This window comes from Sinocyclocheilus anshuiensis, unplaced genomic scaffold (assembly GCF_001515605.1).
Source record: "Sinocyclocheilus anshuiensis isolate Anshui unplaced genomic scaffold, SAMN03320099.WGS_v1.1 scaffold117, whole genome shotgun sequence".
In the NCBI taxonomy this organism is placed as follows: domain Eukaryota; kingdom Metazoa; phylum Chordata; class Actinopteri; order Cypriniformes; family Cyprinidae; genus Sinocyclocheilus; species Sinocyclocheilus anshuiensis.
In genome coordinates, this window is record NW_015536624.1 from 3396018 (window position 1) to 3417745 (window position 21728).

The window sequence follows — 21728 nt, forward strand, 5'->3', positions numbered from 1 at the left end:
GAACATTAAAGCATGTCAACATATTCTGTTACACCAAATACACAAAATAATGATCTTTAAAAAAGCATCATATGACCCATTTAAATGAAATTATTATAATCTTTATTCAACTTATTACATTTCCAAAGTAGCCTTCCCAACCAGTGTTGTGGAAAGTTACTTTTAAAAGTAATGCATTACAATATTGCGTTACTCCATAAAAAAGTAACTAATTTACTTGTAATGCGTTACCCCCAACACTGTTCCCAACACTGGATATATCACATCGTTTTGTCCTACAAACTGCACGCGCGCCTCTCTCAGCAGAACTACACGCCCCATATTGCGCGCGCTGGGGAGCGGAAGTGACGCCACGGGCGCTCTCAGTAGAGCAGCCGCACAGCGCTGCGGGACGGAGGCTGAGCGCAGCAGCGGCGCGAGGATGAGGATGGATTATAACTGATGAAGAGAGACGCGCAATGATGGGCTGTTCATCACAACATGTGTGTTCGTGACAGCCAGACTGATTTATTCACCTCTCATGTTTATTCATGTGGGCTGGTGAAGTTCACCTGATGCTGAGACGGATCGTTTACTCACAAGTGCACAAGAAAGTGAGCTTCCTTCAACTGAACCTCAAGGACAAGCTCACGGAATGTAAATATTCATTGCAAAAAAAAAAAAAAAAATCACTTTTCCAGCGTTACTTTTGATACCCAAACCGTCTATAGCAATTTTGCGCGCTTGGCGCTTGAGAGAAGGTTTTTTTTTTTTTTTTTTTTTTTTTTGAAAAAAAAAAAAAAAAAAAAAAAAAGTAAATGATGACAGTATTTTCATTTTTGGTTGAACTAGCCCTTTAAATCTTAGGTTTAGATTGGGTATAGTGTTCATATAAAACTAAATTATGACTGTTCTTTGTGCATGAAACCATGACTTATTAAAAGTGGACTTCAGGGAAATGCCAGCAGTATTCTGAGCGGATGGATTTAACCTATTTATTTTAATCTAAAAGCAATGTTGTGAGAGTTATGACGCGGAAATGCCCGTTTGACGATGACTGGAGAACGTTATGTGTGAGCGGAGCGTTATAAAGTTGACGAACATTTTATTTGTTTTCTTTTGTTTTCTTTTATTATTCAACAAAATAACGTGATGCTTTCATTAATAAGAAACGCTTTTTCTAGTCCTCACGCGACACCGCGACGCGTCGTTTAGTGTTTTCTGAGGGAGAGTAACGTTAGTGCGCGTTATTCTGAGAGACAGCGTCTGGTGTGCGTTCCTCAGAGGTACAGTGTGAAGTGTGCGTTCTTCTGAGGGTCAGTGGGTATAGTGTGCGTTCCTCAGAGGTTCAGTGTGAAGTGTGCGTTCTTCTGAGGGTCAGTGGGTAGTGTGCGTTCTGTTGAGGGACACAGTGGGTATAGTGTGCGTTCTTCTGAGGGTTGATGTTCTGCTGGCCGCTCGTGCTGCTTGTGATGGGCTGCATTCAGAGCATCAGATGCAAACCCAAGAGTTTCCGGGACAGCATCGTGGTTCTGGAGGTGAACTCCTCCATCGACTCGAACCCCACCAGCATCGACGAGTCCTCCAGCGTGGTGCTGCGCTACCGCACGCCGCATTTCCGCGCGTCCGCCAGGGTCCTGGTGCCGCCGGTGGCCGGTAAAGAGAGCTGGACGGTCGGCTGGATCCAGGCGTGCAACCACATGGAGTTTTACAACAAATACGGATCCAAAGGGATGTAAGTATATCTGACACTCAACACAAAGGCTTCACATCACACCTTCTGCCTTTTAAAGCTCAACGTGACATGAATTTATGCATGTATTGTACTGCACTGTATGTATTTATACATTTCTGTTTTTAATGACAGAAATAGGGATAATAACAATTTACTACATGTGTACTGCAGAAACAACAGCTGTAGCAACTTTTAGCTGAAGCTTTGCTTGCCATGGTAAATGTTTTAGTTAAGAGAAATGACAGAAAATACATGTTTTATTGTTCATGTTACACATTACATGCACTTGCTAACAAAAGTAAATAATGCATAATGGCATGCAACTAACCCTAAGTGTATAGTACATTAATTGTACTTCAGTACTTAATTATATAATTTCACTGTAACAAGGACAGTGTAACCAGAAACGATAATAACAATAACACAGTTTATTATCAGTAATTACAAAGTCATAAAAGCATCCTGTCTTCAGATGTTCAGCATTATTTGTGTATTGCACATGCTCTTGTGCAAATTGCACCTGTTTAGATGAACATCGTTTGAGAAGCTCAAATATGCAGAACACAATCTAAAGTCTCAGTGTCTAAACGTTAGAGTCAAACCAATGTGACAATCAGACACGTGCATGTAGGATCATCTTAAATTCGTCGTTTTGACCGTGTGCAGTGTAAAGCGTGATCATTTGATCATGTATGTGCTTGAGGTGACATTACATAGCCTGCATACCGTTTGAGGTTTCACTTGTCCTACTTCCTGTTGAAGAGACTACACTTTGCCCTATTTCCTGTATGAAACAAAAAATAAACCCTTCAGTGTCTTAAGATATCTGGAGACTGCACGTGCTCAGCCTCCGCATATTCCTGGAAACAAGAGCACAGAAATGATCATGCATTTAAAATAAATGATGGAATGACTGACGTTAAACTTGTAAAAGCAGCCGTTCAACATTAATACTTCATTGTTTAATCACTAGTTCCACTTCCTTTGTAAGTCGATGACATCATATCCTTTATAACAGGTCTTTGCATTTTACTTACAACTGCAAGAATGTATTTGAAAGTGGCGTTTACTGCAGACGGTAAAGTGACATGCACACATTTACTGCAGATATCACAGCATTGGGACAGTTTGCTCTGCAATTTTCCAGTTGTTCCTGTTGCAATGTAAAAAATTGTAAGCTGTAAAAAAACAAAGGTTATTGGAGTAGCTACATGCACAGGAAAATACCATTCCAGTCTTTATACTTCAACATTTTGGTAATTATTTGTGAAATTGACTAGCAATTTCTGAGCAAAAATTGTTTCTATGACATTTCAGTAAACCCTAGTCCATCTGAAGGATCTTTACATTCAAGCACGCTCACAGAATTGCGTGGTAATGCTCTCGACTGATATTTCAGCTGCTGTTCTGGCCTGATAACGCCGGTCCTGTCGAATATTTACACACTCAGGAAACAAGAAAACACTTTCATATCAAGTATTTTTGAGTCACATTCTCTCTTCACCGTCTGTTCTGCTCATATCGCATGATTATATGAATGTCGGCAACATTAAGCTTTCATTCCAGATTATTATTTTACATCAAGACCACAGTAAAGTGTACATTTAAGGCAAGACAGACCAGGTAAATAGTGTAACATGTTAATTAATAGATCTCACTATATTTTCCCCAGTTGATTAATCACAGTACATTAAGACAATTGTTTTGTATTATAGGTCTTCTGAAATGTTATGCTTACATATGTAAATGAGGCATTATCTAATGAAATATGCACTAATTTGCATAATAAAAAAAAAACATAAATCTTCATAATTGATCTTTTTTTTATCACTCTATAAATCAGAAAATACTGTCAACAGACAGAAAACAAATACATTTTCACCATGTGTTTATGAGTAAAATCTTGTATAAATCAGCGTGAATGATATAGTATGAACAAACCACTCAATAAAACCCTTCAGAATAAAGTTTGGTGTATGTAATGACTCCTTAAAGATATGGATTGAAGCTGAATTATGCTCAGGGGCGGACTTACCCATTAGGCAAAGGTAGGCGACCGCCTTGGGCCCCCAAAAGCCAAGGGCCCCCTAAAATGCTTTTCATATAGGATATGCGCATTAAGCGCGGACACGCGAACGTTTGCTGTTTACGGTGTTTATTACCACGACAAGCCTTAAAATCGACCAGTGCATGAAAAGCAGTGTTTTTGCATGTCATGATTATGAAGGTGCCAAGTCAGTCTTATGCACACCCCTTCAAGTAAAGTTACCTAAAGCTTTCTATATATTTTGATCATGTCTGAGTTTAGGTTCATCATTGTGAAGCGCTCCTGTTCAAGCCCGAGACGGCAGAAAGCATCTGTTTTCTTTATTTTATAAAAGCACAACGTTTTGTTGATATTGTGAGTGCACACAAATAAAACTAGACCCTTTACAGTTTAGAATGATGTATTACTCTAACCTTTATGAGCAAAAATGACTGCGTATTTTAAGTTGTTTTCCACTGTTAGAAAAAAATGCAAGTGATCGCGCTGGCGCCTCCATGTCCTGCAGAGCGCTTCAGCTTCCACTCCTCCGCAAACGATTGGATATGCACATTTATATAGGTTAAACATTTAAACTAACATTGTGATATACTTGAACTGTTTTATATATAGATTTTATTTTAGGCAAGTCGTGATGATTTGAGAAGGCTAAATTGATCAAACATAGGCTATGATCAGCGCCTGGGGCCCCCAATTCACTAAATTCGCCCCTGATTATGCTGAAAGAGATAAAGTGCAATAAAATAAAGACTTTGGATGTTTTCTTTCGACTAGCCTGAAAGAAGACATGATTTGGACGGAAAATAGCCTTAAAATCGACCAGTGCATGAAAAGCAGTGTTTTTGCCTGTATCTTGCCTTAAATGGTTGATTTTCTGAGGTGAACTGAAAGATGCAGGTTTGTATTGTTTGAGATGTTTCCTGTCATGCATTGAGCTGAACTGATGGTGGTTTGAGATGGAAACCACATGTTACTCAACGGTGGTTCTTTCCATTGGCATTGAAGTGCGTCGTTTCGTTCCAGAGAACATCAGTTGACGTGTCAGAGATCAATTTGATGTTGTCAGTAAATCGTGCTGTTAACATAAATTTGCCTACATCTAACGTACTTATACGGCTGTGCAAAATACCAGCAGTTATGTATGATTATTAACTACATAATTTTAACCCATCATAGTAAGTTTGAGTTTCATATACATGTATTTCAAGTAGATAACTGAGTAAATATATATATGTTTTGATCTATACAATCCATTAAATGAAAAGCTGATGCATGAAAACATGCAAATTGAGTGATATTCCAATGAAACAAATGCTTTACACACCAAACAAATGTATCATTCAATGTAAGTTGAGTATACTGGTTATTATATTCATTATATTAAAGTTTTTGAGGACATGTAAACACAATAAACCTCCCCAAAAAACCCAACCGTAACTCACATTAGACATTATTTAATATGAATATTGAGCAATTTTTCATGAGGGCATCTGGGTGCATACAGCATAAACACACTCACTCACACATACTCGAAGGGTTTCTATTCTTATTCCCCTGACGATAATCAAAGCCCCTCGTGTGTTCATGTCATGTGGCTCTTTCCCATGATGCTCTGCTGCTGAGGTGTGAGTTCTGGGAGAAAGGTCACGGTTTTCCTGCATCAGGGAATCGATAGGCCGGCAGCTCTGCGGTTTGTCCCGCCGTCACCTGCGTCTGTGCTGATTCTGCTTTTCGGTGAAGGTCATTGAGAGCGGCTGTGCTCTCAGCATCGCTGCCTTCACTGCTTAAAGGCACAGATCACACCAATCAGACATCTGTGATCATCAGCTCACCGCCATGACACTTTAGATACGTTTGATTGTCACTCGTTTGTAAAACACGCACGAAGATGTTTAGCAGAATGTTCACGCTGCTCTTTTACACAAAGCATGAATTCTGCTGAGTTCAAAAACTGCCGAATAAACACTGAAGATCATAAATGTAGTTCACATGACACGTCATATCATGCTTTGTGTGTGGAACACATGCACATTGTGTCATTATTATTACTGAAGTCAAATCTCACCCAAACAGCCACATTACAGCCTTGGAACAAATGATGGAGTAAATGATGACATAACTTTATTTTTTAGGTGAACTAATTATATACTAACTATACCCTTGTGAAAAAAGAAGTACATTGTAGCACACTTTTAAAAAGAGTACTTCCAAAATAATACACTTAAGTGCCACTGCCAACTTAATGGAATGCATTCAGGCACTTAACTTCATGTTAACTGCAATTAAATGAAAATGTATTAGGGCTGCACGATAAATCGCATGCGATATTTAACGCGCATCTTATCAGTAAAGCCGGTTCTGTAATCAGCGGTAAATCTCCATCACCTGCGTGCTTTCACATTGAGCAGCATTAACTACACAGAGCCGTTGTTCACTGACGAGTTGCGCAAAACCACGTCCATATTCACGCGATTTTTTGCGCTGCTCGTCAGTGAACAACGGCTCTGTGTAGTTAATGCTGCTCAATGTGAAAGCACGCAGGTGATGGAGATTTACCGCTGATTACAGAACCGGCTTTCTGAAAAGATGCGCGTTAAATATCGCATGCGATTTATCGTGCAGCCCTAAAATGTATTATAGTTTAAATTTATATAAAATGAAATTAGCTGAACTTTAGAGTGCCTTTTGACCCACTTAAGTAGGACTTAAGTACATCTTTATGTGTAATTTCACAATTACTTCTGTAGACATATTCGTCAGAGCAACAAGCACGCAGCCATCTTTAGAATTGTCTTTGAACTTCTGTTTTTTTGCGGTAGCTCAATAGCATCGCTGTTGAAGAGTAATTATCTTGAGAAGTGGATTTACTTTTTGTAGAACAAATAAGTAACAAACGTTATTACGTGCATTGTAATGTTTGAAGCAGACGTCATAAATGTCAGCAGACTGGGAAGATTTAAAAAAAGGAGTTCAATCATAAATTCATACAGTCTTTCCACGCTGTGGAAATACAAATGGAAGCGCAGTGCTGAAAAGGGGCGGAGCTACATATGGTCTATTGTCTTTGAAATATGGTTAAACTACTGTGAATGTACTGACAAGCATTTATGAAAACCTAAAACATACTTTAATTCCATTTTTATTGAAACTAGTATGTCATGTATGTAAATATATTTGTAATTACACATTTGTAATGGTGAAGCGGCAATTTAGTGCATTTAAATGTAATTTTAAGGTCTCATTGTACAGTGTAATTATTCACCCTTTTCCTATGAGTCTACTGCGTTTTAGATTATGAGAGGCACTTGGGGTTTGGGGATGTTCCACTCAAAATGACTGAAACAAATCATTTCAAATCATAAGGTTGTGCTTCAAATAATCCTTAAAATCTAATGCTTTAAAATGTAATTTTTTTCACATGTTATTACAATGATATTTAACATGTCCGTAATATTGCTGCAGTCCACGGAAATAGTCAAGCTTTAGGGGTTATTCATGGTATGTTGAAAATAATTTGTTAATGCTTTTACACTTTTAAGGTGAAGGTTGAATGGTGAGTACAATAATGTCACCTCACTGTACACAGTTTTTAAAAAAATGTTTATTATATTGCGTTCATAAAGTGAACCTTTTACTGATTACAGTTTAATGGAAGTTACTCCCATAATTAGCGCATAGGAAAATAGTTGGATACAACTAAAGGTACAATAGGTGATTGTCTTCAGAAATATTTTTGTTATGCTGGTTGAAAGTCTCTTCACATCCTGATAGCAATCATTAAGTTAAAGGGGTCATATGATGCTGCTAAAAAGAACATTATTTTGTGTCCGTATTAGATCTTTCTTTCTTTGCGTGAACATTTGGGCGGCGTTATGCAAATCTTCCCACAGAGCGACGTAGGTATGTTGGGGCGTGTTAGAACGAGCCGTTTTAGGTAGGCGTGGCTGACTCTTAACTTTTATAAAGAATATCTCTTTGGATTTGAGACTTTAGTCTTTGCAACTTTACAGATCTTCTTTATGCACCAAGAGCTTGTAACACTCCAAAGAGAAAGGAAAAATTGAAATCGCATCATATGACCCCTGTAAGTGGTCTAAATGTATTTATCTGTAGTTATATATTCTGTAGAAGGCGTAGGACCAAGAAATGTTCGTCCAATCAAAATGTTTGGTCTGAACATTATGAGAGGCTTTCCTACCTGCGTGTCAACATGTGTATGCAAATACATACCTCTGCGCACCCTGTTCGCGGAGACAGGATACATCATCAGCGCGTTCACGTACGCTATTGCAGACAGAGCGAGAACCTGACCTTCCTTCCTGGTATTGTAGTACTTTTACTAACTGTACTATAAAGTTTTTTCACCATGTGTGAATGACATGTGACATTGTAGTAATGTTGTCTCTGGTCGTCTGGGCTGTGTGCGTATATGCCTTCAGGGGGTGTGGTTTTGGAAGGCGATTTGCAGGGAGGGTGGGACGTTCGCTTTCAGTGCTATCAGTTAGCATTTTCCAAGATCTCCTACTGCACCTTTAAGCATCGAGTAATATTAATTAACAACATATACTTAAGATTAGGGTTAAAGTTTACTGTTATTACTATAGTAAGTACATGTAAGGTGTATAACAAGGACACTAACGTAAAGTGTTACATGTTTAAATTATATTAAATGTAATATTTACTAACAAACTATAGTTAAAACACAATTTGAATAATAGTTAATTACAACTAAAACCATAAAAAAATTCTTAACTAAAATAAAATAAATTATAAAAAATGTTTTGTTTAGTTTAAATTGATGTGCTAAAATAACTAAAACTGAATTAAAAATGAAAAACTACTGTATATAGACATTTAAAAACAACAAAAACGAATAAATATTACAGAAATTAACATGGAAGCAGAAAACAGAATCTAATTCGATCTCGACACTAAAACAACGCTGTTTAAAATATACTTCAAAACTTTTAATTTCACATTATTATAATGCATACTTTTTAAAAGTGTACTTAAGGGCGTGTTCACACTTGGCGTCTTTTTTGACAAGAAAAAGTTGACACTGCAACAGTAGCCTAGTGCTATATGCTGCAGAAATGTCGCGAAAGAGTAAAAAGTTGGCTCTTGCGTTGCCTTTTGAAGTTAACGGGGAGGAGAATGTCGGTTCACAACGATGTTTGTGGGTGCGCGACATTATACAGGGAAGGAAACAGTATGGTGCTTACAACAATTTAGTCCAGGAGCTCCGGGTTGAATGATGCACGGTTTGTGGCATATTTTAGACTAAGTTAGATACAGTTTTGTGCTCATATCATACAACTCCTTGTGCTCCGAAACTAGTACGAACTAATCTACCGGCTATCTTTTCCATTTTTCTTGTTGTTTTTGTTGTTATGGAAACGACTCGCCACTCGCTTGTCATTGGTCAGCTGTCAAAAAGGCACTTGACGTAGGGCGTTTTTTTCAGAAAAGTTAAACTTTTTTTAACTTGAAAAGACGCTCTGAGCTGCAGAAAAAAACGCAGGCGGTGGCGTTTTAAAAAGTGCTCAGGACTTTTTTGAAAAGTTTACTCGATAGGATTATAATGTAAAGAAAAGTGCCTTTCTTTAAGTGGTCTTTTATTTCATTATTACTATACTAAATGCAAATACAGATTTGTATGAATAAAGCTTTATAATTTGAAGTACACTACAAGTGCACATTCAATACAGTGAAGTGCACTTCATTTTCACGAGGGCAGAGATGTGCCGTGTGAGTCAGATGATGATGCTTGTGTTCGCTGGAGCTGAAAGAGATGTGTGTGTTTGTTCTTTATCAAAGGTCTCTTTTGATGGACGCTCAGACTCACATCCCCGTTCTATGTTTAACTTCCTCTAAGTGCTGGAATAAAAAGCATCTCTCACCTTTGGCAACCATTGTTCTGGTTTCTCTAGAGTCAGCGCGCTTCATTCAACCCGAGTCCCTCGCGTTTGCATGCTCTCATCCTCCGGTGTCTCCCGCAGGTCCAGCTGGGAGCTGCCGGATCTCCGAGACGGAAAAATCCAAGCCATCAGCGACTCGGACGGCGTCAACTACCCCTGGTACGGCAACACCACCGAGACGTGCACCATCGTGGGTCCCACCAAAAAGGACACCAAGTTCACCGTCAGCATGAACGACAACTTCTACCCCAGCGTGACGTGGGGCGTCCCAGTGAGCGACAGCAGTGTGCCCATGCTCAGCAGCATCTGGAGGGACCAGAGCTTCACCACCTGGCTGGTGGCCATCAACCAAGTGTCGGGCGAGATCTTGGTGCTGCAGACGGTGCGCTGGCGCATGCGTCTGCACATTGAGGTGGATCCCGACAAGCCGCTGGGACAGAGAGCCAGGCTGTGCGAGCCCATCGCGCAGGAGCAGCCGCAGGTGCTGGGGAAGAACGAAGCCATCCCGTCCAACGCCATGGTCAAACCCAACGCCAACGACGCTCAGGTGCTGATGTGGCGGCCGCGGACAGGCGAGCCAGTGGTGGTCATCCCTCCCAAACACTGAGACCAAAAGCGGTCGGGAATCACTGTGCTAAACGCCGCTGCAAAAAGACAAAGTGGGAATATTACGTCTCGGACGGACGGAAAGAGCATCGATTCACGCTGCCTTAAGTTTACATTGCTTTCACTGCAAACGTTTCGCCTTAAACCGAGTGCAATGCAGTAAACCTTGCACGTCCTACCTGTCCGTAGATTTGCACTGGATGTGACCCAGCTAGTCGTGGTCTAACGGGACTGCGATGACCGCCGCGCGCACCCAACCAAACGAGGACAGTCGTTATGCATTCAGTGTTTTCAGCAGGAGCTTCAGTGTTTTAGTTTTCCGTCAACCAGCCACTTCCAGTGTGTTTTACAAGAGCCGAGAGTCCAAAAATATATCTTTTCTACTACATGTGAATTTGCGGTGTCAGTCAGTGTCAAGACGTCGTGGCCAATCGATAGAGCGAATACACAAACGATCCGTTCTCCTGGTGTTTGAATGAGATGCGTGTGAAAGGCTGCATCTGCTCTCGTCATCGATCTGCTCCTCAAATCAAACTCCATCAGCAGAAGCTGAAGGGAGAAACGTGTCGTTCCCGAATGAATGCGCTGAGAAAATCATGTCCAGGCCACAATTCTGCACAAGAACTAGACATTATTTTCAAGGCAGTACTACAGATATGACCATAATGTACCTCAAAAGTTAGAAATAATTCAGATTTTTTAAATGTTTTTGAAAGAAGTCTCTTCTGTTCAACAAGGCTGCATTTGATGCAGTAAAACAGTGAAGTATTATTAAAATTTAGAATGAGTTTTTTCTATGTGAAAAGATTGTAAAATACCTTATTTTTTATGGAAACTGTGATACACTACCATCAAAAAGAAAGAAATGAATACTTTTATTCAGTAAAAAAAAAGAGACAATGTTATAAAAGATTTCAAATAAATGCTGTTCTTTTGAACTTCCCATTCATCTGTGAATCCTGAAAAATAAGATGCATTACGGTTTCCACAAAGATATTTGACAGCGCAACATTGATAATAATCAGAAGTGTTTCTTGAGCAGCAAATCAGCATATTAGAATGATTTCTGAAGGATCATGTGACAATGAAGACCTGGAGTAATGATGCTGAAAATTCAGCTTTTTCACAGCAATAAATTACATTTTAACACATATTCTAATAGTATACAGCTATTCTAAATTGTAATAATATTTAACTGTTTTTACTGTATTTTGCAGCCTTGGTGAACAGAAGAAACTTCTTTCAAAAACATTGAAAAATCTCAATATATTCCAAACTTTTGACCAGTAGTGTGTAAATACTTTAGCATTTTTATAATATATTTTTTGCATTGCAGTGTTGAAAATTTGAGGGAGAACTTGCTTGATATTCATGAAAATGACAATTAAGCACAATTTTTATCCATTCTGCAGCTCAAGATAAAATGCACTTCAGCGCTTCCTGATGCCATGTGTTATTGACCCATTGAAGGCCTTATTACACTGAGATGTGATTGTGTTGATGGACAGATAAGCGTTGATGATGTGATTCAGTCCAGCTGCAGTCAAATGCTGACCAGCATTTATATGCACATGTGGATCCAGCGCCACGACAGACATTGAGCTTTATGTCCATCTTCATCAGTGCCGGACAGCTCAGTCCATACAATACAATCAGTCCAGAGACTGTCCCGTGTGTTTCATTTCATCAATCGCTTTTGTATGATTGAGTTAATCTCATGTGTGTTTGATCCGTTCACATGACGTGAGTCTGCAGGTGTGTGTTTGGACGCTTATACAAAACACTGATTTCTGATATTTGTACTTCCAGCAGAGTTTTATTCATCGTCAGATCAAATACATTCACTATTAAATGTTTGTGTTTATGTCAAGACTCCTCATTCTCACACAATTCCTGCTGTTTGGCTTGGAACACTGTATGTGACACAATATGACATCTGACAGACAATAAATCCTCCAATCATTTAGTTTTGGATATGAAATAGTAACACTGAATCCCTTCAGCTCCATTAGAAGCACATATTTATACTGCAAGTGTGAATGCGTGTGTGGCGTCAGACTCCTTTTTGCTTTCTCTTTTCAGAAGGAACAATGGGATTTTGGGCCGTTTTTATAGCTTGACAATAATACTTGAAAAACAGAAGTGGGAAACACTTCAAACTGTGAAGATGCACATTGTGAGAACAAAACGTTCAAAGACAGCTGAATTTTTCATGAAGAATATAATAAAACTGTGAGATTCAGCACAGTCTCTTGTCTTTGATTCAGTACGAATGTGGCATCGCTGCATTTTATTTGTTTTGCATCTTTTAGGTGCATAAAGATCAAATATTAATACTCTGATGAAAGTAGTGAGAGATACAAGAGCTGCAGGATTAATAAAGACATCGACAACCAAACACACGAACACAAGAGCATGACTGAAGAACGAGAGACTGTATTATTACAGATTTATTACAGTTTTTTATTATTAGTCCCATCAAGCTCAAAAGTTCAACCCTGCTATCAGATTACATTTTTATTGAAAAACCAACATTGTTCTAGTTACAACTCAAGAGATTAATGATACTGATGTGCAATGTTATTTATTTTTGGAGTTTGTTTATTTTTTTTTTCAAAGTTATATTTATGGGTGTTTTCTGCTTTTATTGGGACAGGACAGTAGAGAACTGACAGGAAAGCATTGGATGGAGAGAGAGGGGGGCGGGATCAGCAAAGGACCTCGAGATGGGATTCGAACTCGGGTCACCGTGAGCACAGTTGCGTTGTATAGCAGCGCACTAACCACGAGGCTATTGGTGCCAACTGATAAAATTAAAAACTTTTATTCATCAAGGAAGCATTAAATTGACCAAAAGTGTCAGTAAAGACGTTATAAAATATTTCTATTTCAAATAAATGCTGTTCTACTGAACTCTCTATTCATCCGTGAATCCTGAAAAATAAAATGTATTATGGTTACCGCTAAAATAATCAGCAGCACAACTGTTTTCAACATTGATAATAATCAGAAATGTTTCTGGTGCAGGAAATCAGCATATTAGAATGATTTCTGAAGGATCATGTGACACTTCAGACTGGAGTAAATGATGCTAAAAATTCAGCTTTGTTCACAGGAATAAATGACATTTTACAATATGTTTGAAATAAATGCAACCTTGGTGAGCAGAAGAGAATTCTTTCAGAAACATTAAAACAACTTATTTAGCCCAAACTTATAGTATAAATGCTTTTACAGTGGTTGTGATTTATTAGTCACACTGGCGGCAGATCTTCCTGTATTCTCACTGTAAGCAGATAATCTGCAGACGGTTTCATCACAGTCTCCAGTGGATTTAAGCACGCTTGATAATGGAGCGTATTATACTGTTATCCGTGGATGAAGACGAGGCTTAAACTAGAGAGAGACAGAGATTAACAGACTCAGTCCCAGACGCAGACAATCCAGCGGCATGATGGGATTGATCTCTATCTGATCATCTGCAAACAAGATGAAAATACAAACTAGACAGTGACTGAAGAGCAGACGCTCACAGAGCTGCATGCACATTCGTCTGCATTCACTGCTATATTTACACGCTTCTCTCCTGCACCTGTCCCATTCTATAAACACGTATAATCTATAAGATAATAATACATACAGACGCCAGACACTCATGTGGGAAAACAAAACCTCTAATACCTGAGGAACTAGAGGATGATGCTAGTCAATGCATTTTGATGAAGTGCAGACAGGGTCAAAGGTCAATGAGCTTAACACACATCTATCAACCTCAGCAACAAACAAACAAAGATGGGATCAGGGGATGCCGGGTAAATTTTAAGTGTAGTTTCAAGCAAACTGTTTTTTCAGGTTCAAGAAGATAGCTGTTTTTAGCTGTGTTCGATGCAATGGTAACTTACACTAAACCGCTAACCAAAACTGGAGCTGTGAGCAAACTGACATATCTGAGCTCACAGTGAAAGTGTTTTAGAGAAGAAATCACCTGGCTTCTGCTGCTAATTATTGATTACTTACTTTTTTTTTTAAAGTCACAAAATAAACCCAAATTTACGTGTAGTAGCTACTCAGAGTGTCGAACCCACCTTGAGTGATTCCACTGATATTGTTCTACGGTGTCGTGACTCTGATATTCTCTTTGAGGAAACCATAATGTTGGACTGTAATCAACTCCCATCAGAACACTCAGGCAACCCTCTACATTGCGAGTAAATCACTCGCATATGCGACTAAATGATCGCCAGTGTGTGAGTTGGAGGCTGAGTATAAGTTTAGCACATACATTTTCATTCGCCAAACACACTGACTGAGCGCTTCAGAGTTTCACTCTACGTCAAGCGATCTGTGATATTTTTCAGTTCATCTCAATGGATGCGCAGCGCACCTGTGTTTGTGTATTTGGCGTACCGTAAACTCTAGTGTGAAGCTGCACTACTCGCCGTCGCTTTCTCTCACTCGCGCAAAGTGAGAGAGAGAGAGAGAGAGAGAGAGAGAGAGAGAGAGAGAGAGAGAGAGAGAGAGAGAGAGAGAGAGAGAGAGAGAGAGAGAGAGAGAGAGAGAGAGAGAGAGAGAGAGAGCGAGAGTCTTATATAACATGCAGAATTGATGCGCTACATGTAAACGCTATTCTTTGTTGTATTTCCGTCAAAATAACGGAGTTCCTTTGGAATTCTTCAGCATTTAAGAACTGCCGGGTTCTCCGGTAGTGGGCGGCGCTAATGCGCAAACGGCAATCTCATTGGCTGGCACTCACTTATTATCGTCCCTGTTTTGATTTCAGCAAATCAGTTCGAGCGAACGCACACAACCTGATTAATATTCATGAGTCCAGCAGCTCTCGTTAATCCTTGGTGCGTTTCATATTGTTCTTATTAGTAGAATTTGTATAATAATAATATCAGTATTATCGTTAGTTTTTTCCAATTTTTTACAGGAACACTGAATGACCAAAAAAAGCACCACCACCAGTCCTAAGTTCAGTTAAAATGACTAATTTGCATTCATACATGGTTACCAAGTTTTAACCAGTTTTCTATTTTCTAACCAGTTTTCTATTATTAAATAATACTTGATTATCATATTATAATGCTTGACTGCTTGATGTTAAGAGTGTACTTTCAGATATTTAACAGTCTGGCAAGTAAACAAAAAAATGTACTAGGGTTGGAACAGCCCGACATTAATAAAACACCACGGCTGATCTTGCTTTCCTGAATCTGACTCTCATTATCCGGGAGGGATTTACAGATATGATGGAAAACAAGGGCAGGATTACTGAGGTGCTTTATCATCATCATCATCATCATCATCATCAGTGAATCTGCTGCAGGATCCACCTGTTCTCAGTCAAACATCACAAACAACCTGCAGCTTTGTGCTTGTTGAATAAAAGCAAAGTCCGTCATAAACGACAGATGAAGTGAGTCTGTAGAGTTCAGACTCTCTTCTAGAAGAATCTCAATCTGGATGTCCTTTCACAGGCATGTGGAGACACTGCTGTGATGATAAGCGTCTGAGTGACTGTGACACACACACAGTATTTATCAGGTCAGGAATGAATCATATGTTAAGATTGAACCATTAATATTAAGGCCTAAATTTAAGATTTATATATTTGAATTGCATAGAAAATGTCCATGCATTTGGATTTCATGTTTTTAAACAAACGAATAAACTTAATGTGATATATATTTGTCAGTCACACACAAATGAAACGAAAGTCATATTTCTTTAATAGTTCTAATAAACCGATTATGTTTTACATACACAACCAGTTTTCTGTATTTATCATCAATAAATCCAATTCAATTGTTTCTCCAATGAAAAGATTTATCTTGATTCTGAGCAAGTACAATAAATGCATTCTGGAGAAATTAAAATGAAATAAATGCAAACAGCTGATAAATTAATAAATTATAAATAAAGTTTCTTTGACGTATGACTGACAAACATGCATCTCATTAAATTTATTAGTTTATGATAAACCTGTAATCCAAATTTTATATGCGATTTAAACATAAATCTTAAATTTAGGCTTAAATATAATTTGGAGTGTGACATTAAAAGACAGAAATGAGGCGTATGGTCAACATCGCATGCGTTTATTTTTCATTGCGCAGTTAAAACAGAAGAAACTGAACTGAACATAAAACAGGAGGACATTAGCACACGTTAAGAACACGAGCGTTCACGGCACATTCGATCTTGCGCACACACTATAAAACAACTGCAGATCAGATCAGATGACATCAGCATTCACCGATCAACTCCTCCAACTGTTGAACGTCTGAGACGACGGCCTGGAACACATCATCAGATGTGAATGTGTGAGTAGAACACCGATGGATGTGTGTGAATGACACAACACTTACTGGTTGGTGCTGGTGTTCCCAAAACCTCCAAAACCTACAGACAAACAAGACACAATGAGAGAGTCAGACTTCATCAGTAATGACGGGTGAAAGTGAAGCAGTAAAGAGGTCTGGAGTGGGTTTATCACTGTAACTAGGTAACATGTGACACTCTGTGAGCAACACTCGAGTCTGTCTGCAACGGATATATCGCAGAGATAAGAGCTCATGAGAGCTCATGGGAAACAGCTGCGACTGAACTTCATAAAACTCAAAACCAGAGCTGTTATTGGTAACTCAAATTAAGTGTGATGTGACATGTGGCCAAGTATGGTGACCCATACTCGGAATTAGTGCTCTGCATTTAACCCATCCAAAGTGCACACACACACAGCAGTGAACACACACACACTGTGAACACACCCGGAGCAGTGGGCAGCCATGTTTTTGCTGCGGCGCCCGGGGAGCAGTTGGGGGTTCGGTGACTTGCTCAAGGGCACCTCAGTCGTGGTATTGAAGGTGGGAGAGAGCGCTGTACATTCACTCCCCCCACCTACAATCCCTGCCGGTACGAGACTCGAACCCGCAACCTTTGGGTTACTAGTCCGACTCTAACCATTAGGCCACGACTTCCCCAAAAATTACAATTAAATCACTAAATAAAGCTATTAGTAAGTTTAGGTTAAAGTAGGGCTGGGCGATATGGGCAAAAATTAATATCTCGGTATTTTTGGGCCGATTTGCGATATACGGTATATATCTTGGTATTTTTGTTTTTGTATTTGTATTTAAAAAAAATCTGTATTTAATATATATATTTCACTTACCGCCCCAATGTTGTCCAACAAAACAATACATATTAAAGGCTATGAAAACAAAGTGAATGTAACCATGTAAACCTTTATATTATGTGCAAAAAACAGTTAAAATCACATTTCATTCTAACATTGTAACATTGCAATCTAAAAACTAAAATAAGGCTTTTAAAGCAGAATTAAAATTCACTAAACTAAAAATGAAAATAAATGAGAACAAAAGCACAGAGTTGTTAGGCTATTTTGATTTACCCCATTACAGTCAGTGCTATCATAAAAATAGACTTACTTGTAGGTTTCAAAATTCTACGTCACATTTATTGTCCAACTACAAATATTTCAGTGAAATGTATATTTTAGTCAGAATTATTGTGCTCCTATTTAATTGAGCTCTGTCTGGTGCGCATGCCGGCGCTCGTTCACTGAAGTCTGTGAAGTTTAGCGGAGAATCAAAGCAGAAGGCTCATGCACGTCTGACAGAAAAATGGAAATATTTCCATGGCTTTCTAACATTTACAGATGGAGAATATACCTGTGAAATGTAAGTTATGCATTCAGGAAGACAGCACATCTCAAACACATTAAACAGCGCGAGTAGCAGCACGCAGCATTTCTGTCAGAGCATATGATGGGCCGAGCCGCTTAAACTAATATGCGAAACGAAACTATAAACTATGTCTTACCAGTTTTTAAAGGCCTTAATATGAAGCTTGTCACATGTTTAGAACAAATTGGATTATGCACTTTCTCCGCAGTAGCTCAGTCTGTGTCCTCTGCTATATTTTCAGATGTGCTTGTATCAAACTACTGTAACTTATATCGATATAAACGGTATTGCCTCATATCGAATCGCTTATAAAGAAAATATCGATATATCGTACAAACTCGATATACCGCCCAGCCCTATGTTAAAGTACTAAAATTGCTAAAAAAAAAAATTTTTTTAAAACAAAAGCACAAATTTACACACTAAAATTAGAACCACTGACACACACAACTTAAAAAAATAAAACTAGGTTGAAGTACTACAATTACTAAAAATAAAGCTAAATAGAAATATATAAAAAAAATCCAGATTTATTTACAAAAGCACAAAACTAAAATTAGAAACATTGTCTTGCCAACTAACTGAAATAAAATATTGAAGTAAAACTGACAGAAGCACATAAACTAAAATTAGAAATGTTGACTTCGAAAATAACTGAAACTGAAAAAAAAAATTATATTGACAAAATTAAAAGTAAAATGAAAATTGAAAATATATATAAAAAAAAATCCTAATTCAAAACATCGGTCACCCAAATGTCGTTCCAAACACGTAAGACCTTCGTTCATCTTCGGAACACAAATTAAAGACATTTTTGATGAAATCTGAGAGCTCTCTGACCCTCCATAGACCGCAATGCAACTGACATGTTCCCAGGTCCAGAAACGTAGTAAGGACATCGGTAAAACAGTCCATGATGTGACATCAGTGGCTCAACTTCAATTTTGCGAAGCTACGAGAATACTTTTTGTGCGCAAAGAAAACAAAAATAACACTTTATTCAACAATTCTTCTAGTGGTCAAATATATTTGAAATTTTTCACATATCGGCATCGGCCGATAAGTTTTTCTGTTTGGCCGATGCGTTCGAGGCAGGACTTTTATTTTGACAGCGCTGAGAAGAACGGTAGCGCCTGAACACACAGTGCTCACATTCTCCCTCTGCTTAACAGTTCTGTCTAATACGGATAGAAGTCTTGTCTAATAATCCGATAGAAGGGTTAGACAAAGGAATTAAAATGTATACAAAATATTATATAATTAGTAATAGAAAGGCAAACATAATACGTTCTCGTTTGCCGTCAGCATTCAGCAAATACGCATTTATATCATTTAAACAAATCTTTGAATGAATAATGAACATTTAATTTCACAAACCTTGCAAACTCAGTCGAATCCTGTTGTGAGATCATGTGAAGTGTGCATGTGTATTCTGCATGATCGCATGTTCTCTGCGTGACGGTCGGTCCGTGTGAATTGAATGCGGACAGGAGGAGAGTTCTGCTTGACTGGAGACGCACGATCGACAAACTTTATGCCCACTGTCATATTCATGTAATTTTCACTGTGTGCTGTATGTAAACTGAGTGTTACCTTGGCTTTATTTGAAAACATATGATTCCCATATCATCTATTCTAAAGTATAAGTATGTTTATTTTACACATTTATTTTTTAATCCATTTTCAAACGATTTCAAATTTCTTGAATATTAAATTAAAATAAATAAAATTATATCGGCCATCGGCCACCATGCTTTCCAAGATATCGGCATCGGCAGTAAAAAAAAAAAAAACACATATCGGTCGACCACTAAATTCTTCTCACCGAGTCACCGTCTTCCACCATTTTGGAGAATACCATGACGCATGCGTGCGCTTTTCCCAGAATATAATCAACGCAATCAGCACATGCTGAACGTAAACAACGCTGATTACGTTCTGGGGTACTCTCCAAAATGGCTGAAGACGGTAACTCGGTGAGAAGAATCGTTGAATCAATTTTGTTAGTATTGTTTTCTTTGCGCATAAAAAGTATTCTTGTAGCTTCGTAAAATTACAGTTGAACCCCTGATGTCACATGGACTGTTTTACCGATGTCCTTGCTATGTTTCTGGACTTGGGAACATTGCAGTTGCATTGCGGTCTATGCAGGGTCAGAGAGCTCTCAGATTTCATTAAAAATATCTTAATTTGTGTTCCGAAGATGAACGTAGGTCTTACGGGTTTGGAACGACATGAGCGTAATTAAAGACCGAATTTTCATTTTGGGGTGAATTTAAATAATGACTTTATTTGTTCATTATGAGCAATGTTCCCTCTAAGCTGCGCGGCCGCACAGAAGTAGTAATGTGCCGCGCACATGCAAAAATGAGTTGGGAAAGCCATTTGATTGTATTCTAGTAAAAACGAAAGAATTGCAATGATCGGGTAAACCGCTATAAAGTTGATGTCGCTAAAGAGTTAGAACCGGTGAATGCGGTTTACAGGTTTTATAGAAAGAGAATGATGTGCACCAAATGAGTCGCTGTAGAAACTGAATACTTCAATGGTTGCGGACGAAATAGCTCAACACGAGACCCAACGCAAACGCAATGACATGTGAAATAAAACGTCCTCATGTTTTAAAGAAGAGTGGCTTGATTAAGTGCTGGAAATAGCGGATGATATGATGCATTTAAATGAGTGTTAATACGCCCAGCGCTGCTGTGTTTACAGTGGTAACCAAGGAAATGCTGTATCACTGTTCCATAAGCGCCGCCTGCTGGCAGAGAGTGAATCTGCGTCTCATTCAGCCCACCTGCTGTTTCTGTTTCATACAGATGTTTTATGTAGCATAATTTCACAAAGCTAAAGTCAGGTCATTCTGTTTTTGCTTCAGATTTTGTCTTTAGTCTAATATAAATCAAACATTGCACTTTTTTTTTCAATTCATGATTAAAATGCAGTGGTTGCCTCTAATTTCAAATGGCTATGAAAAATCAAGGTGCAACACAGAGTGAAGAATATGCAAATGCTATTTTATATGTGATTTTTCAATTTCTGTACCTGAACATCTACAAACATAAAAACCTAAAGCATCATTTAATTTCTATTATTGTGCTATAGGCCTATATTTAATTGTGCTATTACTGGTAATTTGTTCATTTGTTCTTATTTACTGGCTGTCACTTGTCTTTAATAATGTTTAAACTTTATATTTATGTTTATTTTTGGCTAGTGATTTTTGCTGTGGTATCGAAATTGAAATAGAGAATTGTAAAATTTTATTGGTATCTAAAACATTGTTGTCAATCTTATTTATTAGAATACAAGATAACAGATCAAAAAAACAATTATAACAGCAACTATTTTATTTTTTGTGGCAGGGCCAATGAAAATGTTGGCAGGGCAATTAAAAATTTTAAGTAGAAAAAAATCCTTAGCGTTGGTTGATCCCTGTAGTGTATATTGTAACACAAAATTTCTATTTTGAATAAACGCTGTTCTTTTTAACTTTTTATTTATCAAAGAATTCTGAAAAAAAGTATCACAGGCCCCAAAAATATTAAGCAGTGCAACAGTTTCCAACATTGATGATAAATCAGCATATTAGAATAATTTCTGAAGGATCATGTGACACTGATGACTGGAGTAATGACTAATAAAAATTCAGCGCTGCGTCAAATAAATAAATGATATTTTAAAGTATATCAAAACAGAAAACTGTTATTTTAAATTGCAATAATATTTCACAA

The 21728-nt window shown here is 38.1% G+C and overlaps 2 protein-coding genes across 3 annotated transcripts in view; one reads left to right on the forward strand and one right to left on the reverse strand.

Moving 5' to 3' along the window:
• The first annotated feature begins 941 nt into the window (after positions 1 to 941).
• Positions 942 to 11015, forward strand: LOC107704739 (protein FAM78A-like). Of its 2 annotated transcripts, XM_016507740.1 has the most exons (3): positions 942 to 1265; positions 1326 to 1714; positions 9758 to 11015. In XM_016507740.1, exons 2-3 carry the CDS (start codon positions 1422 to 1424, stop codon positions 10281 to 10283), a joined length of 819 nt encoding a protein of 272 aa, XP_016363226.1. In that variant the 5' UTR covers positions 942 to 1265; positions 1326 to 1421; the 3' UTR covers positions 10284 to 11015. The 2 variants fall into 2 exon arrangements, with proteins under 2 accessions (XP_016363226.1, XP_016363217.1); XM_016507731.1 differs by having other exon boundaries at positions 942 to 1714.
• A 5347-nt stretch (positions 11016 to 16362) lies between these two features.
• LOC107705012 (nuclear pore complex protein Nup214-like) overlaps positions 16363 to 21728 on the reverse strand; it is a 61700-nt gene continuing 56334 nt past the window's right edge. Inside the window, exons 36-37 of the mRNA XM_016508129.1 lie at positions 16654 to 16687; positions 16363 to 16581 (exon numbers count right to left, since the gene is read on the reverse strand). Coding sequence (XP_016363615.1) covers positions 16545 to 16581; positions 16654 to 16687 — 71 coding nt within the window. The 3' untranslated portion in view covers positions 16363 to 16544. The remainder of the gene's footprint in view (positions 16582 to 16653; positions 16688 to 21728) is intronic.

What these genes read in the sequence shown, in the direction of transcription:
- LOC107704739 (XM_016507731.1), top strand. Translation starts at nt 1,422, where the DNA reads ATGTTCTGCTGGCCGCTCGTGCTGCTTGTGATGGGCTGCATTCAGAGC. An exon ending in AAATACGGATCCAAAGGGAT is followed by an intron (nt 1,715 to 9,757) that starts GTAAGTATATCT and finishes TGTCTCCCGCAG; the next exon opens with GTCCAGCTGGGAGCTGCCGG.